This window comes from Anoplophora glabripennis, unplaced genomic scaffold (assembly GCF_000390285.2).
Source record: "Anoplophora glabripennis isolate ALB-LARVAE unplaced genomic scaffold, Agla_2.0 scaffold228, whole genome shotgun sequence".
NCBI lineage: Eukaryota > Metazoa > Arthropoda > Insecta > Coleoptera > Cerambycidae > Anoplophora > Anoplophora glabripennis.
Window position 1 is genome coordinate 372,651 of NW_019416328.1, and position 25,608 is coordinate 398,258.

The 25,608-nt window shown below is 31.8% G+C and overlaps 1 protein-coding gene across 6 annotated transcripts in view; it reads right to left on the reverse strand.

The window, feature by feature from the left end:
• LOC108905871 overlaps nucleotides 1–24,388 on the reverse strand; it is an 82,670-nt gene extending 58,282 nt beyond the window's left edge. For all 6 annotated transcript variants that reach the window (XM_018708926.1, XM_018708925.1, XM_018708921.1 and 3 more), the window contains exon 1: nucleotides 24,050–24,388. In XM_018708926.1, the coding sequence (XP_018564442.1) occupies nucleotides 24,050–24,227 (178 nt within the window). In that variant the 5' untranslated portion in view covers nucleotides 24,228–24,388. The remainder of the gene's footprint in view (nucleotides 1–24,049) is intronic.
• Between the last annotated feature and the right edge of the window lie 1,220 nt (nucleotides 24,389–25,608).

Sequence of the window (25,608 nt, forward strand, 5' to 3'; positions counted from 1 at the left end):
TGTTTCCACATTATATAACATTTTAATTGCTTATAAATACGTAACCTATAAAAAGAACCGTAATGTTAATAATTACTAATATATAATAAAATATAACATTAGGTCTGTTTTGTAACTTCAAAAAGAAAGTTTTTGTTTAAAACATAAACTTTGCGTGAAAAAAAAAACATTCTTCTATAACAAGCAAATATATAATTTCATTAAAATCAAAGAAAATATAAGGATTATTACGAGTATTATTGTTTGGGCATAATTTAAGCGGTTTATAGTTTAGTAATTTTAGTTTAAATCGCTTATTATACAGAGTGATTAAAATTGAATGTATAGGACTATTACAAATGCAATTTTGTAAAAAAAAAATCAAAAGAGGCAATTCGAAAATGATTTAAAAATACACTTCTGCACGGCACTGGCAACTGGTCCACTGTAAAACCTGACTTTACGCAAGGCAAAGCATGCAGTCGGAAACAGGCACGGTGGCAAAGTGTAAAAAAATGAACGGACAAAAAATTGCTTTTGCCGCTATTGTTATTATTAATTAATAACATTAATTTGTGGTTTTAATTAATAAGATAATTTGACATACCTGGTGATACAACGGTTCAAAATTTGGCCCATCGACGTGTAAGCACATTTGGGCCCGTCTTACCCAATTTCTACGAACTAACACAAATGTTGTCTTGCTTCGCCATAACACAAATGCTTCAGCATAACACAAATGGTGTCTTGCTTCACCATAACTTCAAACGATATCCATCAACTCCGAGTTGCTATACACGTAAGTAATTTTTGACACTTGAAAAACTAAAGTAAACACTATCACAACAACTAAAATCGGATTTCGGTATTGGGAATCGCCTAGGGCCACATGAGCTAATGACGCTAGAGACTAAAGTAGTCCAGCAATGTAAAGGTTGAAAATACTACAACTTCAATAATTTTTTTCTCGAAACTATAAGTTTACAATTTTTTACGATATTGACTTCATTTTTCATGATGCATCTATTCCCAATTTTCATTGGATAAGTTGTAAATCATTCTGTATATCTTTAAGTAAATTATCTAATACAAAATAATGAGCCTTAGACATCTGTGGAATGAAGTATCGGTTGCAGATGTGTGCCAATTTACCTTTGATATAATCCTTACCATATTACGGATATAACTATCGATGATGTAATAATTAACAACAACATTAACTAATGAACTGAAAGAAGAGTATGCTATGCAAATCACTAAAAAAAGACTGGAAGACTGACAAAGTATTTATAAAAATTAAGGAAACATATAATAAATTAAGAAACTGTTAATAGGTACATATGTAACAAAAAAAATAATGTTCAAAATAGAGACGACAGAAATTTGTGACCATAAGCAACCCGTGAGTTCTAACGGGTGTTCTAACTGGACATCGTCAGTTAAGGAATTGTGAATTGTGTGACTGTCCTGCCTAGGCCTACTAAGGCCTAGAGGAGATGCTCCTCGCCACATTTTTTTCCTTATTATAATTTGATATTTAAGGGTTACTGCTTCTTTATGGTAAAGATTACAAAGGTCCGAAAAAGTCTGATTGATCCCAAATTTTCATTTAAATACTTGTTACCAGGTAGTCTTTGGTAGTAAGAACTATAAATATTTTTCTACATCTCGAAATTTTAATTAAACGTTCTTTATAATTTTGTGTGCTGAATTAAACCTCTGTTTTATATTAAAGTTTATTCACCAAAGACCTCAAATTTAAACATACGTTTTAGATGTCAAATTTGTTTAATTGGACACATTTCTGCAATCTTTTATGTGCAAACATTATTGTTATAAGAAAAAGCTATAACTGAGAAACATAATACAGAACTATGTTATAGGCACATCAGACAACTGTACAATTAAAAAAAATAGAATATAAACTAAGAAAGTGCTTAGCATTCTTATGTTTTTACAACTCCTACATTCGTCATTTTTTATTTATAAGGGTCTGGCATCAATGCATAACTGGTTTTCAAACTATTTTACGAACTAAAAGATTGTTTCATGCTTCAAAAATTTTCTGCATGGGAATTTAACAAGCCATTGTCTCCTTCGAAATGATCAGTGACTAATACGTTTGGGTTTTACATTACCAATTCTTGGTAACTGTTCATCATTTAGTTCTTGTGTGTTATTATCCAAAATACTATAAGCACTTTGCCGATTGATGTGATGAAAAGTTTCCACTAAGACTTTTCAAGGGAATTATTACACCACCCATGAACCAAAGGCGAAAGGAAGAAATATAAGGAACATGTAGAAAATAATCTTCAAAATAATTTAGGTGGAAGCGTTTTTTTGGGCGGCTGGATATGTCCCTCGCTACAAATTGAATCAACACAGATCTCTTTACTTAAAAAAAAAAAAAAAATATTGCTTGATCTCTATTGAGTAAGGTAACAAGTGTTACAAATTTCTTGATGAAAATGTTATGTTATTTTACAATACACTAGAAAATTCGTTTTATAGTTTTTACTTGATAATATTCATTCCCCTTGTATTCAGTAGTTATTTTTTTTTTCAAAATTTGTTCCTTCTACATCCTCCTGTAATCTGTAAGTGATTTGACTAAAACCGATACCGCGTGTTGGCAAACCGTGTAGGCACGCATAGTTGGGGATTATCTCAAGTTTCTATATATTATGATTCACTACAAGAATTCAAGGTCGGTTAGACTGCATGTTGGCATACCAGGACCAAGCTAAGCTGGTAAAAGTGGGCGGATAAGGCTTAAGTCAGCTAAAGCTACTCAAACCCACTAGATTCTGCAATCCGTTAAGGCTTAGATTCTTAATTCAATTACACGCTTCCACAGAAATTCCACTGTAACTCGGTTTTGCATCATGCGTCGAATCGACGCAGCTCTGAACGCAGAGTTAATGAAATTCTTGTTTTAACCACAGAAAGATATTAAACAGAAACACATGTAGTTACGTTATTGTATTTTGTTCGCATTAGCCAAAGAGAATTAAATACCAAGGCAACGCAATGTAATATCTTTTTAAAGTTCTATTTAACAGCAAAAATGTTTTTGCATGGACAATAAAGGAAATAATTTCTATTAGTAAAAAATATGGACCAACAGTTTCCATGTGTCACATTTTTAGTTCATTTAATTTGATGGATGTTAAGAATAACAAACCTGAGTTTTTTTAAAAACTATTCCCTGTGTTTCTGCAAAACTATAAAAGGTGACTCGACATAAATAACTCCAGCATACCAAAAAACCTTGGCAAAAATAGTCATATGTCTAAAGTTATGCTGGGAAAAATAAAGAGAACTCGAAAGAGAATAAGATGTCAATTTTGATACATAAGGAAGTTGATTACATCTATCTGAAATATTTTCTATGATGAAGAAATGCCATAGGTATTTCCTATTAAAATATATCCGTTATAAAGTAACAGTCCATACTGATACACAGCGGACAAAACCAATGTCACAGATATTAAAGAGTAATTTAATGTAATTTTGAATCACAATTGACTTTACTAATTCACTAGGACTGATGGTATTGTTGTAGTACTGTTATTCGTTTGTTCTTTGAGCTGTATATTAAAGATTGCATTGAAGGAATCCATAACGTATTTTATTGGTTTTAAAGTCAATACCTAAATATCACCACATAGTACTAAATACAAATCTACGTCTTTTTACTCTATTCTAAAGTTAATTCAAACAAATTACATTTTTTTCTTTTTTCTTCTTTTTCTTTCTAAAAAACCTTATCAAATGAAATCAAAGAATATTCTTCTATTCCAGAAATCTAGGTCTAAGGTTTCTAACTACTGATATTGCAGGAAACACCTAATCTATGGTCTACATGCTTTAACTAGCATTTAATTACACCAGCAATAGATAGTAAGCAGCTAGTAATAAATAATTATCCATGTGATAAATATTATTAATACAAAAATACATACCTGACTTAAAGAAATTGTTAAAGGTTGTAATCTTTTAATGAAAGATGTATTTTTGTTTTTCAACCATCACCAACACGTTAAAAAAACAGTTACTATAAAGAGATATTTTTGGTTCCACATTTTATGTATTTGGGATTGTTGCTAATATCAGCAGTTAGGAATCTGTGGAGCTTAGATTTTTGGTATGCAGGAACATTAAATAGTTTAGAATTTTTGTTGAATTCGTTTGAACTCGCTTAACATCCTTACAATAGAGTAAGAATACAGGAGCAAATAATAAAATCAACAAATATACTTCTTCTTTAGTACTCTAGTTGTTTCAAAAACAACCTACCTACCTAGTTGAATTCCAACACTAAATTGTGATAAATCACCATTAAAATTAACTTTCAAATTACCCTCTTCTGAAATTCACTACCTGTTCTACTCTACTAACTTCTTGACTCAATATTATTTGGTTTTCCCCAGCGCATCATCGACTTCCTCAATTAAAATTTTAGACATGTAAATATTATTTCGTAGATCAAAAATCAAAGTTACTATTAGGGCAAATAGCAGCCAATCACTTAATGAAATATGCATATATAAACGACGTTTGAATACTAAAAACAGTAAACCAAATGTAAAACATTGTCATACCAAAGTAAACAGGAGCTTTTAAAAATAACAACAAACAGTTTTTTTGGCCAAATCGATTTATTTCATTCATAATAGTCCCCTTTCGGTTCAACATAGCGATTTGTACGGTCTAAAAGCATGTCGCATGAGTGTTTTAGATCGTCGCCCTCGATGTCCTTCAGGATGTCGGTACAAGCCTTATAGATGATTTCTACGTCCACGAAACGCTTTTTCTGAAATGGTAAAAGTCGCGCGGTGCCAAGTCAGGTTAATACGTGGAGTGGTCGACAGTTAAAATGCGACTTTAGACAAAAAAATTGGTGACAAGCGTCGATCGATTGATGACGCTATATAGTGCAACAAATGCTTTTTTCTGCAGGATATTCTGACCGAATACAATGCACCAAATGCTTGAAAACGCCAAGATAGAATAGACATGATGACAGATTTTGAAGGGCTGTTCTATGATATTCGGAAGTAATTACTATTTCCAAAAAATATTTTATTTCTGTAGAAAATAAAAGGTTTAGTAGTAAAATATTCACATTTTAATTTCAAGTCTAAACTCACGCAAAAACGGTCACCTGTTCTTTGTATTTCAGCACCAATTTATGCATGGATAAACTTTTGATCACAAACATAGTCTTTTTGATATTTTATTAACTCGCAGTTGTTGAACTTTATTTTCTTTCCTTCTTTTCAAGTACCTAACGTTTCCTGATTATNAGCCAATCACTTAATGAAATATGCATATATAAACGACGTTTGAATACTAAAAACAGTAAACCAAATGTAAAACATTGTCATACCAAAGTAAACAGGACTTTTTAAAAATAACAACAAACAGGTTTTTTGGCCAAATCGATTTATTTCATTCATAGTAGTCCCCTTTCGGCTCAATATAGAGATTTGTATGGTCTAAAAGCATGTCGCATGAGTGTTTTAGATCGTCGCCCTCGATGTCCTTCAGGATGTCGGTACAAGCCTTTTAGATGGCTTCTACGTCCACGAAACGCTTTTTCTGAAATGGTAAAAGTCGCGCGGTGCCAAATCAGGTGAATACGGGGAGTGGTCGACAGTTAAAATGCGACTTTAGACAAAAAATCGGTGACAAGTGTCGATCGATTGATGACGCTATATAGTGCAACAAATGCTTTTTTCTGCAGGATATTCCGACCGAATACAATGCACCAAATGCTTGAAAACGCCAGGATAGAAAAGACATAAAAATAAATATGTACGTTTTTTATAACTCATGAATCATATTTCATTAGATAAACACACAATTTTAGTGATTCTTGGTTACTGTCATCATGCCTGTGCATTAGCGGTTTGGTTCGGTGGAACAAACTCTTTGTGGACAATGCCCTTGGAATCGTGAAAGCAAATCAACATTGTCTTCACTTTTGACTTCTCCAAATGAGGTGTTTTGGGATTCGGCTCGTCTGGCGCCTTCTAATCGGCACATTGGTGCTTGGTTTCTGGATCATATTGAAAACACCACGTTTCATCTCCAGTCATAATGTGGTAAAGAAAGTTTTGGTCCTTTTTGGCCTCCTTCGAATGTTGAATACTGAGCAATTTTTGGTCGTCAGTCAACTCGTGCGGAACAAACCGTGCACACACTTTTCGTTAGCTCAAATATGCAGCCAAAATGAGATAAATCGATGTTTTTGATATGCTGAATTCCAATTCCATGAATTTCAATGAAGAATTTGGCTGATCTTTGATGAATTCACGCACAGTGTTGATGGAATCTGCGGTGATCACGGATTTCGGTTGGCCAACATGTTGCTCCTCATTTATGACAGTTTTTAAACCGCATGAACTCTGACACTGGATAAACAATCATCACCGCAAGATTGATTTATCAACGTTTCGGCAAAAGTTTTACCAAGTTTAAAATATAACTTAATATTAGATCTTTGTTCGATGCTCATTTTTTGTACTGATGACACAAACATACTGTCACTTCAGACGCAATAACTCCGGTTTTATTCGTCCAAATGTCATGTTTACTGATGAATGTAGTAAAGGACCAATGTTTTGAAAGAAATCAACAATAAAACTAGATCATGATTATTTTTCATTCGTGTTTCTAATAGGTTTAACACTTTGGACAAAGACCAGCGCAAAATTCGCCACGGTACATTAATTAAGCATTTCTGCTTTTACGCATTACTCTTTCAGAAAGAAACACATTATTTATTTTATCGCGGTTAAATTTCGTGTTGTTAATGATGTTACAGTTAATAGAGAGAATAATAGAAGACAGTTTCTCTAAAGGTTCATCAATACTATTAACCCTTCTCCATACAATTAGTTCTTTACCATTCATTGGATGAAATTTATGAAAAATTTGAATATTTGAACTAGAACATTCAAAGTACCGTAATAGCTAACGGGTTAGCAACAATTTTCTTTTGAGATGAACATAATAATAGTAATATACTTTTAGTCCGGTCAAAATTGACATTTCAAATAACGAAAATTTCGACACAGCTAAATTTTGGTGGAGACCTTGGGCACAACATTAGAAATAAAGTGTAAAAAGTCCCCATCGATCCCATGTGTGCTAAAAAAGTTATTCGGGGTCAAAGGTCAAAATTTGCGGTTTTTTGTATTTTTTTCGAAAACGGTAAGTTTTATCAAAAAAGTAGCTCAGACAAAAATTATAGATCTTAAAATTATCTACAAAAATGGTATTAATATTTTTTTTTTCTAAAAATCACCATTCCTGAGCCATCGTGATTATAATAGTTGAAGGAGTCACGTTTTACATGATATGCACACATTTCCACACCACCTGTGAGGTAGTGTACTTTGGCGCGTTTTTTAACGTAGTTTCCCCGGTAGGCCTACTCCACGAACTGTTATGATGGAATTTTCAGGGACAATACTCTTTTAACTGCATGATGAATGATGATTATTGATATTGATATTGGTTATTGACTTTAACTGTAGTTCTGATTTCCTTTGATATTTTAATCTGATTCATACTCTTCAAAGTTGACTTCAACAGTCATGTCTTCTTCGATTTCTTTTTCTTCTTCATCCTCTTCTTCTTGCTGGATATTCATAAATTGTTCAAATGAAAATGAATCAGCCGTCTCTTCATCGAAATCACAGAATCTTCGTCTGTTGTATTCAATTGGACATTTGAGCAAGTCTGGCTTTGGCAATTAGTACACACTGGAAAACACAGTAACCCTACTTTTCTACAGCCACATTTAGCACTACAACCTTTTTTGCAATTGCAAAAAATAGTGTTTAAGAGTTTTTCCGGAGCAGGTGGGAGTAAAGTTTGAATCAGTTCCAAAGTATTATCTGTTAATTTCCAACCCCAGTCTTCTGGGTTCAGTTGATTGTCTAGCCATGTCTGAACTTGATAGTATATTCGATACAAGTGTTGATTAGCAGAAGCCGATGTTGAAGGAAGACAAGATAGTTGTACTTGTTTCTTGTTTCGTGCATTTTTTACAAAAGTTAAATATCTACAGGGTGGTCCGAATTTTATGCAGGAAACTTCGAGGGCAGATAGATTTCTTTAAAATAATATGTGATTGCCTTATAAACATTGGTCTGGAACAGCCTCGTTTTAGAGATACAGGGTGTTGAAGTTGTTAATAAAAATTGATTTTTTATTTATATCTGCGGTATCTATTAACCGATCTCAATAAAATTTGGTACAGATAATGTATGATAGTAGGCCTTACCTACATTCCTTAAAATATGAGCATCAAAGGTTCAACTAGTGGTGTACAACTGGACAGGGATCACCCCTTTTTTACAAAAAAAACTACGCCATTGTATTTTTTACAAGTCATTGTAACTGATTTATATTCTAATGGACAAAATACGTAAAAAATGTAACTTGAATTTTTTCCCTAAGATTTGCCGTTCTAAAGTTATTCGTACCAATACAATCCCCTTGTGGCAGACACTTCTAATCACAATATTACAAGAATATTTATGTTTATGCTTAAAAGTAAGTGCAATTTGTAAGCACATCAACAAAATTATTTACACTCCTTTCTACACCACCTGTGAGGTAGTGTTCCAGGCGTTTTTAGCTTTCCCTGGAGGCCTGTTTATAAATAAGAACAATTTAAATCAAAATAATAATAAAATATATTTACCAAGCAACAGCAACAAGAAACAAAATTAACGTTACGTATTTACAACAATTATTGTTCAAAATGCGAACCACCCACATCGATACAATTCTGACATCTTCTATTAATGACATTAATTGAAGCTAATATTATTTGGTAGTTTTCTTTTAATTCATTACACCCGTCTTCTATTCGTTGCAGTAGTTGTGGTCTTGTGTTTGTTGGAGTAGAATAAACTAGATAAAATAGATTTTCTTGTGATTAAATATGCTATATGATTGTGAAAATTCACTACTCCCCGCCTTCGGTAAATGTATATTTATTATTATTTTCCACTCTACAGGTAGTGTGGAAACGAGTGTAAAGAATTTTGTTGATGTGCTTACAAATTCTACTTACTTTTAAGCATAAACATAAATATGCTTGTAATATTATGGTTTGAAGTGTCTACCAGAAGGGGATTGTATTGGTATGAATAACTTGAAAACGGCGAATCTTAGGGAAAAAATTCAAGTTACCTTTTTACGTATTTTGTACATTAGAATATAAATCCGTTACAATAACTTGTAAAAAATGCAGTGGCGTAGATTTTTTTATAAAAAAGGAGACGACCCCTGCCTAGTTGTACACCACTGGTTGTATCTTTTGAGCTCATATTTTAGGGAATGCAAGGCCTACTATCATAGATCATTTATACCAAATTTTATTCAAATCGATTAATAGATTTCTGAGATATAAACAAAAACTCAATTTTTTTTAACAACTTCAACACCCTGTATCTCTAAAACGGAGCTGTTCCAGACCAATGTTTATAAGACAAACAAATATTATTTTAAAGAGATCTATCTGATCTCGAAGTTTCCTGCATTAAATTCGGACCACCCTGTATATTGATCTATACAATTAATTTTTTTGGAGCTCCATAAACAGCAAGGAGAAAGCGAATTCCTTTTGTGATTATTGTTTGAGGTGAAGAATCAATTTCTGTAAATACTTGAACATTGCTGGTGTAGTATCGCAGTCGGTTATCGCATGTAAAAATAAGATATGGTTTTGGTATTTTGGATAAGCAGATAAACTTTTTGAAGAATATATTTCTGTTCGATGTTGAGCCTTTCCAGGTTTTAAAAAGTATATAATTTTATCAGTTGGAGTACTTGCAGTGAGTAGTATTAATAAGTCAACATCTTCACCTACTACAATAGTTGTATTTGTTGCATTAAATTGTTCTATTGCTGTTTCAATTATAAGGACATTCGCGTCATTTTGACTAAGGGACTGAGTTTCTTTTGGGTGTATATTCTCAGAATAGTATAGTTTATACATATAAGAGACACAAATAGGCATTTTTACTTGTGTTAAGTGCCTAACTATGTATACAGGGTGTCCGATAAGTACCTCCTAATCTCTCGGGAGTGTATAGGGGAGGTCAAAATAAAACTAGTCCTTCCTATAATTTTTTTTCCTAATGTGCCCCCTAACGGAGTTATGGGGGGTCAAAGGGGTACCTAGAAATTAACGTTTAGGGTTATAACTTTGAAACCACCCTGTATATTTTAATAAAATTTTCGTACGTTGTATTACACATGGAGCTCTACGATTTGATGCTAAAATCAACTTTTTGCTATTATCAGGTGTCCAGAAACGGACTGGCCCTATCACAATTTTTCTCAAAATTTTGACAGAAGTAATTTTATCAAACTGAAAATATTATTATTAGATACTCTGAAGGTTTTTCTTTAAAAATGGTACTCTTTATTTATTTCGAAAAAATGAACGGTTTGCGAGATAAATCGGTTTTGAAAAAAATTGGTAACAAATACAACAACAATTAAAATTTATTTTTTTACAATAAAATCATTCCCGCTAGTGCCAGCCTACAGATTCACCATAAACATTTACTGGTGGTGAATTAAGGGAATGAATAATGCCGTTTCTTGTAAAATCAACATCTATGACCAAAATACATCTACAAATTATTATTGCTCTTGTCTCCATGGAGTTCTTTTCTATTGTTTTCGTTGTTAGACCCTGTTGATTTTAAAGTACTTGTCAAAGGCGCGTGACAGAATAAAAATTCAATTTTATTGTGGTATTCGTTTTAAGCCGTTAGAAATAACATTTAAAAATGGAAGAATATTCCTGTGCAGAATATGCTGATATGCACCTAATTTATGGGGAAGCATTATGCAACTCCGTGGAGGCAAGAAGACTTTATGAGGAAAGGTTTCCGGGTCGACATTTGCCGAGTCCAAAAACTTTTGAAAGAGTTGATCGTAGTTTAAGAGAAACAGGTAAAAAAAAATAGTGAAAAACGTTAGTGAAACTAATTTCTTCCGAATCCTTTATTTAGGAAGCTTTTTGCCACGCCGTGGTGGAGCAGGAGCCCCGAGGAGAGTACGAGACCCTCATGTAGAGGAACAAATATTGGAAGACGTTGCTAATAATCCTTCAAATAGCATAAGGAAGCTTGCGGCGCAAAACAATGTTACAAAATGGGCTGTACATGAAACTCTGAAAGAACAATTGCTTTACCCGTACCACATCCAAAAAGTACATGCTATGTCTCCAGATGATTATCCAAAAAGACTTCAATACGCCAATTGGTTTTTACAGCATCATATTCGGAATCATAATTTTGGTACATCTATTTTGTTCACCGATGAAGCAGGTTTTACAAGAGACGGCATAATTAATTCGCATAATCTACATGTCTGGGATGAAGAAAACCCTCACGCTTTAGTTCAAACTCGCTACCAACAAAGGTTTATGGTGAATGTGTGGGCTGGCATTATCGGGAATCATTTGATTGGTCCATTTATTCTGGAGCAAAGACTTAATGGTGCTCTTTATTTGCAATTTTTAGAGGAAAATCTAAATATTTTGTTAGAAGAAGTGCCCCTTCAAATAAGAACTGAAATGTGGTACATGCATGACGGTGCACCACCCCACTTTGATCGTTTAGTACGTCAACATCTGACGAATGTTTTTGGTGATCGATGGATAGGTCGAGGCGGACCTGTATTATGGCCACCTAGGTCGCCCGACCTAAACCCATTAGACTTTTTTCTGTGGGGTCATTTAAAAAATAACGTTTATTCAACACCCGTAAATAGTAGAGAGGAACTTCTGCTGAGGCTAACACAGAACTGTGACCATCTCCGCAATAATCACGGAATATTATTTCAAGTGCACCGGGAAAACATTCGTAGGATTAGAAAGTGCATTGGAGTACGGGGTGTTCATTTTGAACATCTACCGAAGTAACATTTAGGTACCTTTGTTCATTGTTGAATGTTCTTTGTTGCATGTCTTGTAAGTAAGTTATGTTTCAACTGTTAGAATCGCGATATCTCAGGAATGGTGATTCTTAGAAAAAAAAGTATAAGGACCATTTTTGTAGATAATTTTAGGGTCTATAATTTTTGTCAGGGCTACTTTTTTGATAAAACTTACCGATGGGGACTTTTGACATTTTATTTCTAATGGTGTACCCAAGGTCTCCACCAAAATTTACCTCTGTCGGAATTTTCGTTATTTGACCACTATTTTTATGACTAATTTGACCGGACTATTTGGCATTATATCGATCCGTAAAAAGAAACTGTACTTGTAATTAGCAGGACTTGAACGAATACAGTCGACTCAATTATCCACTAATTATTGGTGCTACGCATTATTGGTAAATAATCAGATATAATCTGTGTGACGGTAACCTCCGCGTAGTTTTAGCAAAACAACGTTTTATAATTTGTACAATTATGTATCTAATTAGTCATGCATTAAAATAATATAATGGTAGTTACAAATTATAAATAATTGGAAAACAATAGACGGTTGCAGCACCTGCAACCTAAAAACTCACTTGTGCGGGATGGATGTTTAATACCATCAGGCACTGCAATCTAATTTGATTATACATCAAATACCTATAGTTAGCGCATTAGATCAATATCCCCTGAAGGTTTTTATCGTTAATATATTTTTTTCACTTTTCGATTGTTCTGTTTTGTTTTCAGTTGAATGTTTGCAAAATGAATCTACCTAATTATTCATGGTCCATATTGTTAGCTGTCTTCTTTTTATGATCTATTATTAATTTTAAATATAAGAATGGTTTATTTCCATATTAATTATATTTTGACATATTGTTTGTTTTTTTAACTAAATTGGTCCTTGGATATACATCTCTAACAGATGGATTTTTCTGTAAGGACAGTTTAATTTTCCAAGGTAGCCACATTGTCTTCTATATTGTCGCATGTTTGAATCACCTGATTGACATTTTCTAAATTTAAATTGATGAGGTCATTTAAAATATTGAGCAAAGCAGATTCATGAACTGAACTTTTGCTCTTGCTTCAACTGATTCTGGAGATCTCGACAGTCAAACATGTATGACAAACCAAAAGCAGAGGAACACGACGTAGGCTGCCTCAGGGAAAGTCACCACATATTCTACATGTGTCAGAAATGAAGAGAAATTTTATTTTAAAGTCTACAAGGCCTAAGGCCCTCTAAATCCCTGAAGATTATGTCAAAAAGCCAGTGAATGTATGACCAATTGCTTCGTTTGTTGCTCAATGCTTTACCATAAAATTCTGCACTAACGAAGATGTTAATAAGGCCAATGTCTTGAAGACAATTTAACTATGAATTCCACTTACAATTCATGTTAAGACGAGATGGTGTTAAAAATCAAAATTATCAACGCAAACATTGTCACGAACGGCAATATCAAAGCTAGTGGGGAAGATTGATAATTCCTGTGAAATGATGATGAGCCGTAGATGCAAGTAAAATATATTTTTGCTACAATTATAAAAGTATCCATTAATCAACTTCTTGATATTTTTCTTTCCAGGTTTTTTCTTCTTTTATGTGTGCATTACAAAGCACATACTTAAGTACCTATTCTATGAAAGTAAACCGAAAGACACCTTAATATACGTTATATAACCATTCAATTTAATAAAATAGCACTTTAATTTCGCAGCTTCGTTTGTAGAGGTATTCAATAATATGCATGTGTTGCTAATCAATGCATACTCTTCTTGATTCTATGTCATCAACACTCCAAATGGATGCGGATATTTCACAACAATTAGATACAAAATTGGATTGGTAAAACCGTTGTTTATATTCTGCAGTAGCAATTGTATTACAATTTCGTCGTCTCCATATTATACAAGGTGAGTTATTGATAATGGTACACAGCTTAATAGCAAATTGTTAACGTTAAAATATAGCGATTGAGCCAAACATGCCTCAATCAATTGTTGCTCCTTTTCATTCTACAAGGTGTTAAAGTTGAAAAAATATTTTTGATTTTTTGCTATATTTTATGTATGGACCGATTATTTTGAAAATTTGTAGTTTTTCGTTTTTTGAAGTGGCAAATACGAATATTATGACGAACAGTATTGGGGCGTTAGTTATACTGCAATATCAATATAAAAATATGTCTAACTTTTTGTATTTTACAATTTTGAATTTTTTAATAAGAAATGTTCAATTCTAAGTAAAAAATGCATACTTGTTACAAATCGTTAAACTCAACCATTTTCGAGATACAGATGTTTTAAGATTTTTAGATTCGGTAGGAATTAAATTAGAAAATTAGTAGGTCTTAAGATACCAAGTCTGAATTAAGAATTAATACAAACATTACATACAGCAACTGAAATTTTTATTATGCATATCTTAATAAATTATTAATCGTAAAATATTCTCAAAGCAATCACCAGCGACTTCAATGCACTTTCTTAGCCTTTTATTTAAATTTTGTCTGACATTGAATACAGTTCTAGGTTGATTGATAATATGAACCGATTCTTGCATATTTGTCTACAGTTGTTCTTGATTATTAATAATTTATTGTAAAAGTAAAAATCCAGTCGATTTAAATCAGGGCTACGTGCAGGCTAAGGTCCAATCCAACGGTGCGGGGAATTTCTATTAAGATATTCTCTTACTTCTCAGGTATAATGTGCTATCAATTTGTTATGTCAATGCCTACTACTTTGGAAAAATTAATTTTTTAATTTAATTCTCGCGAATCTCAAAAACTTAAAACGTCGGTATCTCGAAAATGGTTGAGTTTATTGATTTGTAACGAGTATACCTTGTTTATTTAGAATTGTACGTAGTTCAATAATTTCTAGTTAAAAAAATCAGAATTGTAAATATAAAAAGTAAGACATATTTTTATATTAATAGGACAGTATAACGAGCGCCCCCTAGATGTCGCCACAACACTGTTTGTATATTTATATTCGCCACTTCAAGAAACGTAAAAATACAAATTTTTAAAAGAATCGGTTCATACATACTGAAAATATAGCAAAAAATCGAAAAATTTTTTCAACTTTAACACCCTGTAGAATGAAACGGAGCAACATTTGGTTAAGGCAAGTTTGGCTCAATCACTATATTTTGACATTAACGATCTGCTATTAAACTGTGTACTATTATTAATGACTTACCCTGTATTTTAGTTAGAGATCGCTTAATTGTTATTTGAAATTACCTTTCTTAAATCTTTGCCGGTGAAACAAGTCGCCAAAGTTTTGTAACCCTTTGAAAACGAAATCAAAAGCAGATTGCCATTTCCTTGTACTTAAACAGTTAAAGCAATTTTGTAATTGTAATAAATTTGTGTGTCTTACCATTTAATTGCGTTAGTCACAAACAACTTCATTACTTTTACTTTTCCATTGTACTTGTTCTCAAATACCGATTCATCTGTGGATACCCATTCTGAATTGGGTAAGTTGTGCATTTTTTAATTAGTTTTTGTTTGAAAGAATTCCGGGTATATCCTTTCAAATCCTTGCAAAATTACATTGCCGCGTTGAACCAATTTGGCCAACACAGGATACATTGATTTATCTTTTTGGTTATTGGTCAGTCAGTGATTGATTGCTGAAATAGACCATTCAATAACGAAATAATTAACAACTAATCAAGTAAATATTTTGTTAATCTAATTACTGTATTTTAACATATCATTTGTCACAACAAAAGAAGATACCTACGTATTTTTTTTAAGTTGTCTTTATAGCAAAAAGATCGCATTCGATTTGCTACGAATAGTGTCATTAGAGATCAATATTTAGTTGTAATATTTACTCATAATCTGCTTATAACCATGGGCTATCTCCTACCAAAATACATAATAAAACTTAGGGAGAAACTGACGCCATCAGCATTTTCTTCGGCTCATTTTGATATTTTAAGAAGAAGTTTTCTTATTAGAAATTTTCATTAACTTCTTGACCAACCTTCAACCTTTCTAATTTTATTTCTAAAATATATTTTTAGCTAAAGATTAAGGAGATATTGTTTGTCTCACAGTTATACTTTATTTGTATTTGTATTCAATGTAACAATAGAGAAATATAAGTCTTGCTGGGTTTATAAGTCTTTACTGAAACCACCTGCCTTACCAAGTTTATATTGTACAACATCAGGTAACTGAGTACAGTCTCTAAAATTAAAAATACACCTGCACATCACGGGAAAAACAATGGAAGAGTCTATTTATATTCTACACCGTACTTATGATAATTAGGATCCTTTTACTGAAGAATGACCAAGTAGATACCACAGTAACAACTTTGACAAACTACTTTTATTGTATTTAATTTCAACCATGAGAAATCATTGCGCTAATACGCCTAAAGTAAGATGGCTATCGAAAAATCATAAGACACAAACGTTTTAAGGTTTTTTAAATATATTACAGTTAAGAAAAATTAAGTATACAGGCTCAGTCAAAAGGTCATGGCGAAACAAAGTTGCTTTTTATTTAATGGAACACCCTGTATATTATTCCATATTTCAATTCTTCTAGAAATTCTAAACAACATTCATATAGCACATATATCTAAACTTAACCGTTTTGATTTTGCGTTTGTCTACAGTCTACAGTCTAGATTACAAATTAAAAAATAAATTACTTTTCTTCAAAATTTGTCGTTGTTATAATCAAGAAACGCAGATCTGCTTCATTATAGTTCCAAAGTCATCGAGGGGACAGTAATTTGTTATATAAACCTCCTTTCTCTGCTAACCAAATAAGTAATCAATAAATACGATGGAAAAAGTATAACAGTGTTTATTGTTACACAACGGGAATCTCTAACAAAGTGTTTACAATTAGATTTTTGTTGCGATGTCCTAGATCGAGATTGGCGATAAGTTTCATCTAAGATGAGAATTAATGAAGTTCCTTATTAAACACGATCGATCCAATTTAGAAAATTTTTTGGTGAATGAAGCAATTATTTATTTGTATGGGGTCAGTTACTCTGAGCTTTTGACTTCATTTATTTATTTATTTATTTATTTATTTTTTGAGATGAATGCCTAATACATTTCTTTGTTATTTGTGATTGGGTTGCTTTTCTAAAGATACATAATTCTGTGTATTTAAGTAAGTACAATGTTTAAATTACATATTACGAAAACACATTTGTGCAATGCACTAGTCACCACTCAAATGTTGTTAATTAGTGGAAAATTGTTGTGGAATTATTCATTATATAATACTTTTATTACAATATCTAAAAACATTTCCATGTCATTTTGTCTAATACCTCACGATAAACATTGCATTAAATACCTACAAGTTGTTTTAAAACTTTGAAACCTGTATACGAATTCTATAAAAAAATTATTAGAGATAATTATATGTTAATTGTATAGTAATTTTGTATATAGAATAAAAAATTAAGCCAGTTAAAATTTTTTTTAACAAGTTACTCAGTGTACAAATAAATGAACTTGCCAATCGTTGTAAGCCATTTCCGCTGAACATTAGAATGATTTGTTTTAATTAATTATTTATTTATTATTATTATTATTATTATTATTATTTTTAAATGACACCTCTTCCTGACGAAAGCGTTAGAAATTATTGAAAATAATAATCAAAATTCTTTTAATAAGTAAACTTTCAAACAAGAAATGCACTGACAGAAGCGTAAGTCTTAATCAGGGTGTTATAACTTTGATTTTTTAAAAGGTTATTCATATTTGAGTACCTTTACATTTACTTCCTCTTACAGTGTCCCCTTCAACTGCTATAAACTCTTTGCATTTCCCATTGACCTGTTTCTTTAGTCACGATAAAATTATTACCTATTATTTTGCCATAACTTCCTACATACTTCAGTATTATTTACGCTGCAAATCAAGGAGATACTTTTAGCTATGATTTAAATAATATAAAATGTAAACATCTGCATAACGTGCATAAATTACGCAGTCACAGTTCATCAAACGGAAACGCGTGAAACTTACACCGAATTTTTTTTTTCGATATTGACTTTCGATATTTCTCATGCCGCATCTATTCCCAAATTTCTTTGGATAAGTTGTGAATCACACTGTATATAGCAATGTTATTTGTCTAAATGAGGTGCTATATTATTTATTTATGAAGTTGCATCTTCTATATTAAAAAAATAATAGTAGGTAAGTAACTAATTAATTATATTTTGATATGAAAAGTTAAATAGCTTTTAGACATTGAATTTTTGTTTACAGTATATCGGAAACTATCATTTACTAGCCGCAATTACTTTTCTGTTAAATTTCTATTCGTTGAAGAAAATGAAAGTATTGACTGAGGTTAAAACACTTTGTGTGTTTCATTTAAGAAATGAAATTAGTTATTGTTACGCTTTTATTATTTTTTTATAACTGACAATGAGAACGAAGTTTGAAGAAATCAGGAACTGTTTGCAAGTTACGGATAAAATAAAGTTTAAAGAAGTGATCGATGAAAGATAACTGTTGAAGCAACTTCATTGTATTCTATGTTTGGAATTGGAAGACGATTCAATTTTTATGTTTAATTAATTATTTGACAGCTGAGAGAATTTATAAAGTTCCTAGAACTTGTAAATCAAGGTATAAAGAATCTGGAAAAACTAAGTCAAAAACTATGAACTGAATGGAGGACAGTAGTTTTATCTTTTCCTCTTACCCGTTGGAAACTATTACGAATATTTTTAGTCTCTTCCCATATAAATAATCAGTGGCGGCGCGTGAGCATTGATTGGATGTGTTCTGCTTAGGGTTGTTACATTTGTTGAATTGAATTCCGGGATATTAAGTGCCCGGAGTCTCTAAATGGCGCCGCAGGCGAAAAATTTTAAAATTTTNTTTTGACATTAACGATCTGCTATTAAACTGTGTACTATTATTAATGACTTACCCTGTATTTTAGTTAGAGATCGCTTAATTGTTATTTGAAATTACCTTTCTTAAATCTTTGCCGGTGAAACAAGTCGCCAAAGTTTTGTAACCCTTTGAAAACGAAATCAAAAGCAGATTGCCATTTCCTTGTACTTAAACAGTTAAAGCAATTTTGTAATTGTAATAAATTTGTGTGTCTTACCATTTAATTGCGTTAGTCACAAACAACTTCATTACTTTTACTTTTCCATTGTACTTGTTCTCAAATACCGATTCATCTGTGGATACCCATTCTGAATTGGGTAAGTTGTGCATTTTTTAATTAGTTTTTGTTTGAAAGAATTCCGGGTATATCCTTTCAAATCCTTGCAAAATTACATTGCCGCGTTGAACCAATTTGGCCAACACAGGATACATTGATTTATCTTTTTGGTTATTGGTCAGTCAGTGATTGATTGCTGAAATAGACCATTCAATAACGAAATAATTAACAACTAATCAAGTAAATATTTTGTTTATCTAATTACTGTATTTTAACATATCATTTGTCACAACAAAAGAAGATACCTACGTATTTTTTTAAGTTGTCTTTATAGCAAAAAGATCGCATTCGATTTGCTACGAATAGTGTCATTAGAGATCAATATTTAGTTGTAATATTTACTCATAATCTGCTTATAACCATGGGCTATCTCCTACCAAAATACATAATAAAACTTAGGGAGAAACTGACGCCATCAGCATTTTCTTCGGCTCATTTTGATATTTTAAGAAGTTTTCTTATTAGAAATTTTCATTAACTTCTTGACCAACCTTCAACCTTTCTAATTTTATTTCTAAAATATATTTTTAGCTAAAGATTAAGGAGATATTGTTTGTCTCACAGTTATACTTTATTTGTATTTGTATTCAATGTAACAATAGAGAAATATAAGTCTTGCTGGGTTTATAAGTCTTTACTGAAACCACCTGCCTTACCAAGTTTATATTGTACAACATCAGGTAACTGAGTACAGTCTCTAAAATTAAAAATACACCTGCACATCACGGGAAAAACAATGGAAGAGTCTATTTATATTCTACACCGTACTTATGATAATTAGGATCCTTTTACTGAAGAATGACCGAGTAGATACCACAGTAACAACTTTGACAAACTACTTTTATTGTATTTAATTTCAACCATGAGAAATCATTGCGCTAATACGCCTAAAGTAAGATGGCTATCGAAAAATCATAAGACACAAACGTTTTAAGGTTTTTTAAATATATTACAGTTAAGAAAAATTAAGTATACAGGCTCAGTCAAAAGGTCATGGCGAAACAAAGTTGCTTTTTATTTAATGGAACACCCTGTATATTATTCCATATTTCAATTCTTCTAGAAATTCTAAACAACATTCATATAGCACATATATCTAAACTTAACCGTTTTGATTTTGCGTTTGTCTACAGTCTACAGTCTAGATTACAAATTAAAAAATAAATTACTTTTCTTCAAAATTTGTCGTTGTTATAATCAAGAAACGCAGATCTGCTTCATTATAGTTCCAAAGTCATCGAGGGGACAGTAATTTGTTATATAAACCTCCTTTCTCTGCTAACCAAATAAGTAATCAATAAATACGATGGAAAAAGTATAACAGTGTTTATTGTTACACAACGGGAATCTCTAACAAAGTGTTTACAATTAGATTTTTGTTGCGATGTCCTAGATCGAGATTGGCGATAAGTTTCATCTAAGATGAGAATTAATGAAGTTCCTTATTAAACACGATCGATCCAATTTAGAAAATTTTTTGGTGAATGAAGCAATTATTTATTTGTATGGGGTCAGTTACTCTGAGCTTTTGACTTCATTTATTTATTTATTTATTTATTTTTTGAGATGAATGCCTAATACATTTCTTTGTTATTTGTGATTGGGTTGCTTTTCTAAAGATACATAATTCTGTGTATTTAAGTAAGTACAATGTTTAAATTTCATATTACGAAAACACATTTGTGCAATGCACTAGTCACCACTCAAATGTTGTTAATTAGTGGAAAATTGTTGTGGAATTATTCATTATATAATACTTTTATTACAATATCTAAAAACATTTCCATGTCATTTTGTCTAATACCTCACGATAAACATTGCATTAAATACCTACAAGTTGTTTTAAAACTTTGAAACCTGTATACGAATTCTATAAAAAAATTATTAGAGATAATTATATGTTAATTGTATAGCAATTTTGTATATAGAATAAAAAATTAAGCCAGTTAAAATTTTTTTTAACAAGTTACTCAGTGTACAAATAAATGAACTTGCCAATCGTTGTAAGCCATTTCCGCTGAACATTAGAATGATTTATTTTAATTAATTATTTATTTATTATTATTACTATTATTATTATTTTTAAATGACACCTCTTCCTGACGAAAGCGTTAGAAATTATTGAAAATAAAAATCAAAATTCTTTTAATAAGTAAACTTTCAAACAAGAAATGCACTGACAGAAGCGTAAGTCTTAATCAGGGTGTTATAACTTTTATCTTTTAAAAGATTATTCATATTTGAGTACCTTTACATTTACTTCCTCTTACAGTGTCCCCTTCTACTGCTATAAACGCTTTGCATTTCGCATTGACCTGTTTCTTTAGTCACGATAAAATTATTACCTATTATTTTGCCATAACTTCCTACATACTTCAGTATTATTTACGCTGCAAATCAAGGAGATACTTTTAGCTATGATTTAAATAATATAAAATGTAAACATCTGCATAACGTGCATAAATTACGCAGTCACAGTTCATCAAACGGAAACGGGTGAAACTTACACCGAATTTTTTTTTGCGATATTGACTTCATTTCTCATGCCGCATCTCTTCCCAAATTTCTTTGGATAAGTTGTGAATCACACTGTATATAGCAATGTTATTTGTCTAAATGAGGTGCTATATTATTTATTTATGAAGTTGCATCTTCTATATTAAAAAAATAATAGTAGGTAACTAATTAATTATATTTTGATATGAAAAGTTAAATAGCTTTTAGACATTGAATTTTTGTTTACAGTATATCGGAAACTATCATTTACTAGCCGCAATTACTTTTCTGTTAAATTTGTATTCGTTGAAGAAAATGAAAGTATTGACTGAGGTTAAAACACTTTGTGTGTTTCATTTAAGAAATGAAATTAGTTATTGTTACGCTTTTATTATTTTTTTATAACTGACAATGAGAACGAAGTTTGAAGAAATCAGGAACTGTTTGCAAGTTACGGATAAAATAAAGTTTAAAGAAGTGATCGATGAAAGATAACTGTTGAAGCAACTTCATTGTATTCTATGTTTGGAATTGGAAGACGATTCAATTTTTATGTTTAATTAATTATTTGACAGCTGAGAGAATTTATAAAGTTCCTAGAACTTGTAAATCAAGGTATAAAGAATCTGGAAAAACTAAGTCAAAAACTATGAACTGAATGGAGGACAGTAGTTTTATCTTTTCCTCTTACCCGTTGGAAACTATTACGAATATTTTTAGTCTCTTCCCATATAAATAATGAAATAAGTAAATAATCAATTTATAGATCAAAATCGACAATTTGAAACATGTAAATTCAAAATTTAATATTCTTCAGATTTTATTAAGATTTGTTACGGCCGATTTCTTATAGTTCACGAGATATTCAGATTTCAATTTATTTGTTGCTTATTTGCTTTAAAAATGGATAATAATGACATATTTAGAACCAAAATGGATTTTGAAAATAATGTTTGAGCATCGTTTAAGATTATCTGAATAATAGAAAAAAATGCAAATAAATTTCTTATCAAAACAACCATAATTCTTAAGAAAACATAATCACAATGAATCAGTATACGGCATAGAAAACGGATAGGTATCAATAGTTAAGTACATAATTTACAACAAAAAAAAACAAATTTTTCAAAAAAATACTAAAAAAACTAATTATTGTTCAAATCAAATACGTTTTTATTAAAATTTTCACTATTTTAGCTCAAAAGAAAAAATAGTCCCTTGACTATTCCATATGTGTGTTAAATGTGTAAAACATTATTTTTACCATTTTTAATTGAAAAAAGTTAGCACTCTTTTTTTAATTGAGCAAACTATATACAACAAAATCTAATAAATAATAATAATAGAATCTAAAACAAATTAAATTTTGAATCTGCTTGTTAAATGTTGACAAAGAGTTCCAATACTGCGTGTGCAGAGCCACGTGGCCCCAACAATTCCGAATACTGAAATCCGATTTTACAATTAGTATTAACGTCGTTGCGATAGTGTTTACAATAGTTTTTTAATAGTTAGTGTTACGTGTATAGCAACTCGGAGTTGATGGATATTGTTTTAATTTATAGTGAAGCAAGACAACANAATTAATTTTATTAATTAATAATAACAAACGCAGCAAAAGCAGTTGAATTTGCTCATATAAAATAGGTGTTATAAAATTGTATTTATTTCTTTCCTTGCGAAGTTTTTGTCTGCTCATTTTTTATTACAGTTTGCCACTGTGGCGGTTGCCTTGTGCAAGGTCAGGTTTTACAGTGGACCAGTTTCCAGTGCCGTGCAGAAGTGTATTTTTAAATCATTTTTGAACTACCCTTTTTGATTTTTTTCTTACAAAATTGTATTTGTGAGTCCCCTGTACATCCAAAAAATTTTTTTTGGGTAAGTTCTGAATAACCCTGTATTCTATATTTGTTTATCAAAGCACCTCTCAAATTTAAAAAGAAATTTAAAATGCTTTAAAAGTATAAATGGTGTTGCACTTGAAAAAATTAATTTAATTAATAGTACACCCTGTATAATCGAGAATATAATACAATTTTAAGATATGCAGAAATTCATATACCGCTATTTCTATTAAATTTATCGATATTATTAAAACTACGTAAGAATACGTCTTAAATGAACGGAACAACCGGTATAGACTTTGTCCAAAAATTTGTGATCTTAATTTTATTTGCTTTAAGATGTTTTTTAATATGCACGTTTGCAATATGCACAATGTTCCGAAAACCTTAAAAGAGGCACCTTAAAGGTAGCTATATGTATCAACGAGTCATTCTGAGGTCTATGATATGTATAAATCACCGATCGATACTAATTTGGACATTTATTTGAATGCAGGTTACCTTTGGGCATGCCACAAGGAGCCTTCGTCCTGGAACTGTCCAAAAAATCCAAGTCGTACTTCCTAGCTGGAGGAAAAATAAGAGCCACATGACCAACTGTCGGATAAATCCAGAAACACAACACTAGAAGCACACAGGCCAGCTCTAAGACACATTTGGGTACCAACTTCGGCCCCATATTGCACTCACTATCCACAGCAGACACAGGGATTTGCAGATCCTAGCATAACAGCTCACGGAGTAAACCCTCACGTCTACACAACACTTAAGAACTGAAACTTAGTCATCGGCTGGTCTCGACCTCACTTCCACTTCTCTAGGTACTTCTCGTTTCACTTCTATCGGAGTGTATGGGCTATCTGGCGATATTGCTCGGGAGAATACTTGGCCGTGCCTGCATTTTGTGTTGTTGAGATTATTCGCAACTTTCTATTGTAAATATGAGCCGCCCCGCCGTGTTATTATTGTAGGTTTTGAACTCTTCAGGAAATAGCATGTAGTCATAGAAAATATTTGAACTTAGAGGATTATGCGTGTAGTGAAGTGAATTATTTCAAACAGTCTCTATGATATGAGGTTAATTAACTAATATGAAATACTTCTGAGGTTAGTGGATCCTCGAGGCGAAGCTGGGGAAACGTACAGGGTGGCCAAACGAAAACGAAACAGGGCCATTTTCAGGAACTGCGCCAAGATTGTAGAAAAATGCTCAGACCCGTCGATTTTAGATTAAAAGGGGACATTCTTTGCTGGTATTTTTGACACCGCCACTTTCACCCCCAAGCAAGGGTAAGCATCACCCCAAAATATTTAAATGGCATTGGGAGTTGAATAATATTTCTTTTGAAAGTTCTTACAATTCTCTTTACAACATACCTTAAATTTTATAATTCCGCCCAATATTTTGAAAAAAATTTACATTTTAAAATTTAAATTATGTTTAGTTGCGTACTTACTACTTAGTTGGTTAAATGTTCAAACTGATGACCGCCCGCTTTCATATAAGAATAAAGATTTTGTTCGAAACGTTCGCGCACATTCCGAAGCATTTCCGGAGTGATTCGACGGCATTCGTCGACGATTCTTTGACGCAAATCTTCCAGCGACGCTGGCTGTGTTTTATAGATTTTACTTTTTAGGTATCCCCACATAAAGAAATCAAGAGGCGATAAATCCGGTGATCGTGGAGGCCACTCAATACTGCCTCTTCTCCCAATCCAATTCCGTAGAAAACGTTGGTCCAAATACTGACGAACAATCAACGCATAATGCGGAGGAGCATTGTCCTGTTGAAAAATCAAATCATCTTCATACTCTGGAACATTTTCAATAATATCAGTCAAGGCATGGTTAATAGCGTCTTCTAGTAATTGCAAATACATTTGACTAGTCAAATTACCAGGTAGAAAAAAGGACTCGCCAGCTGGTTACCGAAAATTCTAGCTCATACATTTAATTTTTCCAGTTGCTGTGTGAAAAACTCTTGGGTTTGAATCGAACAAACAGCGGCAATTGTGACGATTTACCGTCCCGTTCCATGTGGAATCCACTAATTTTAC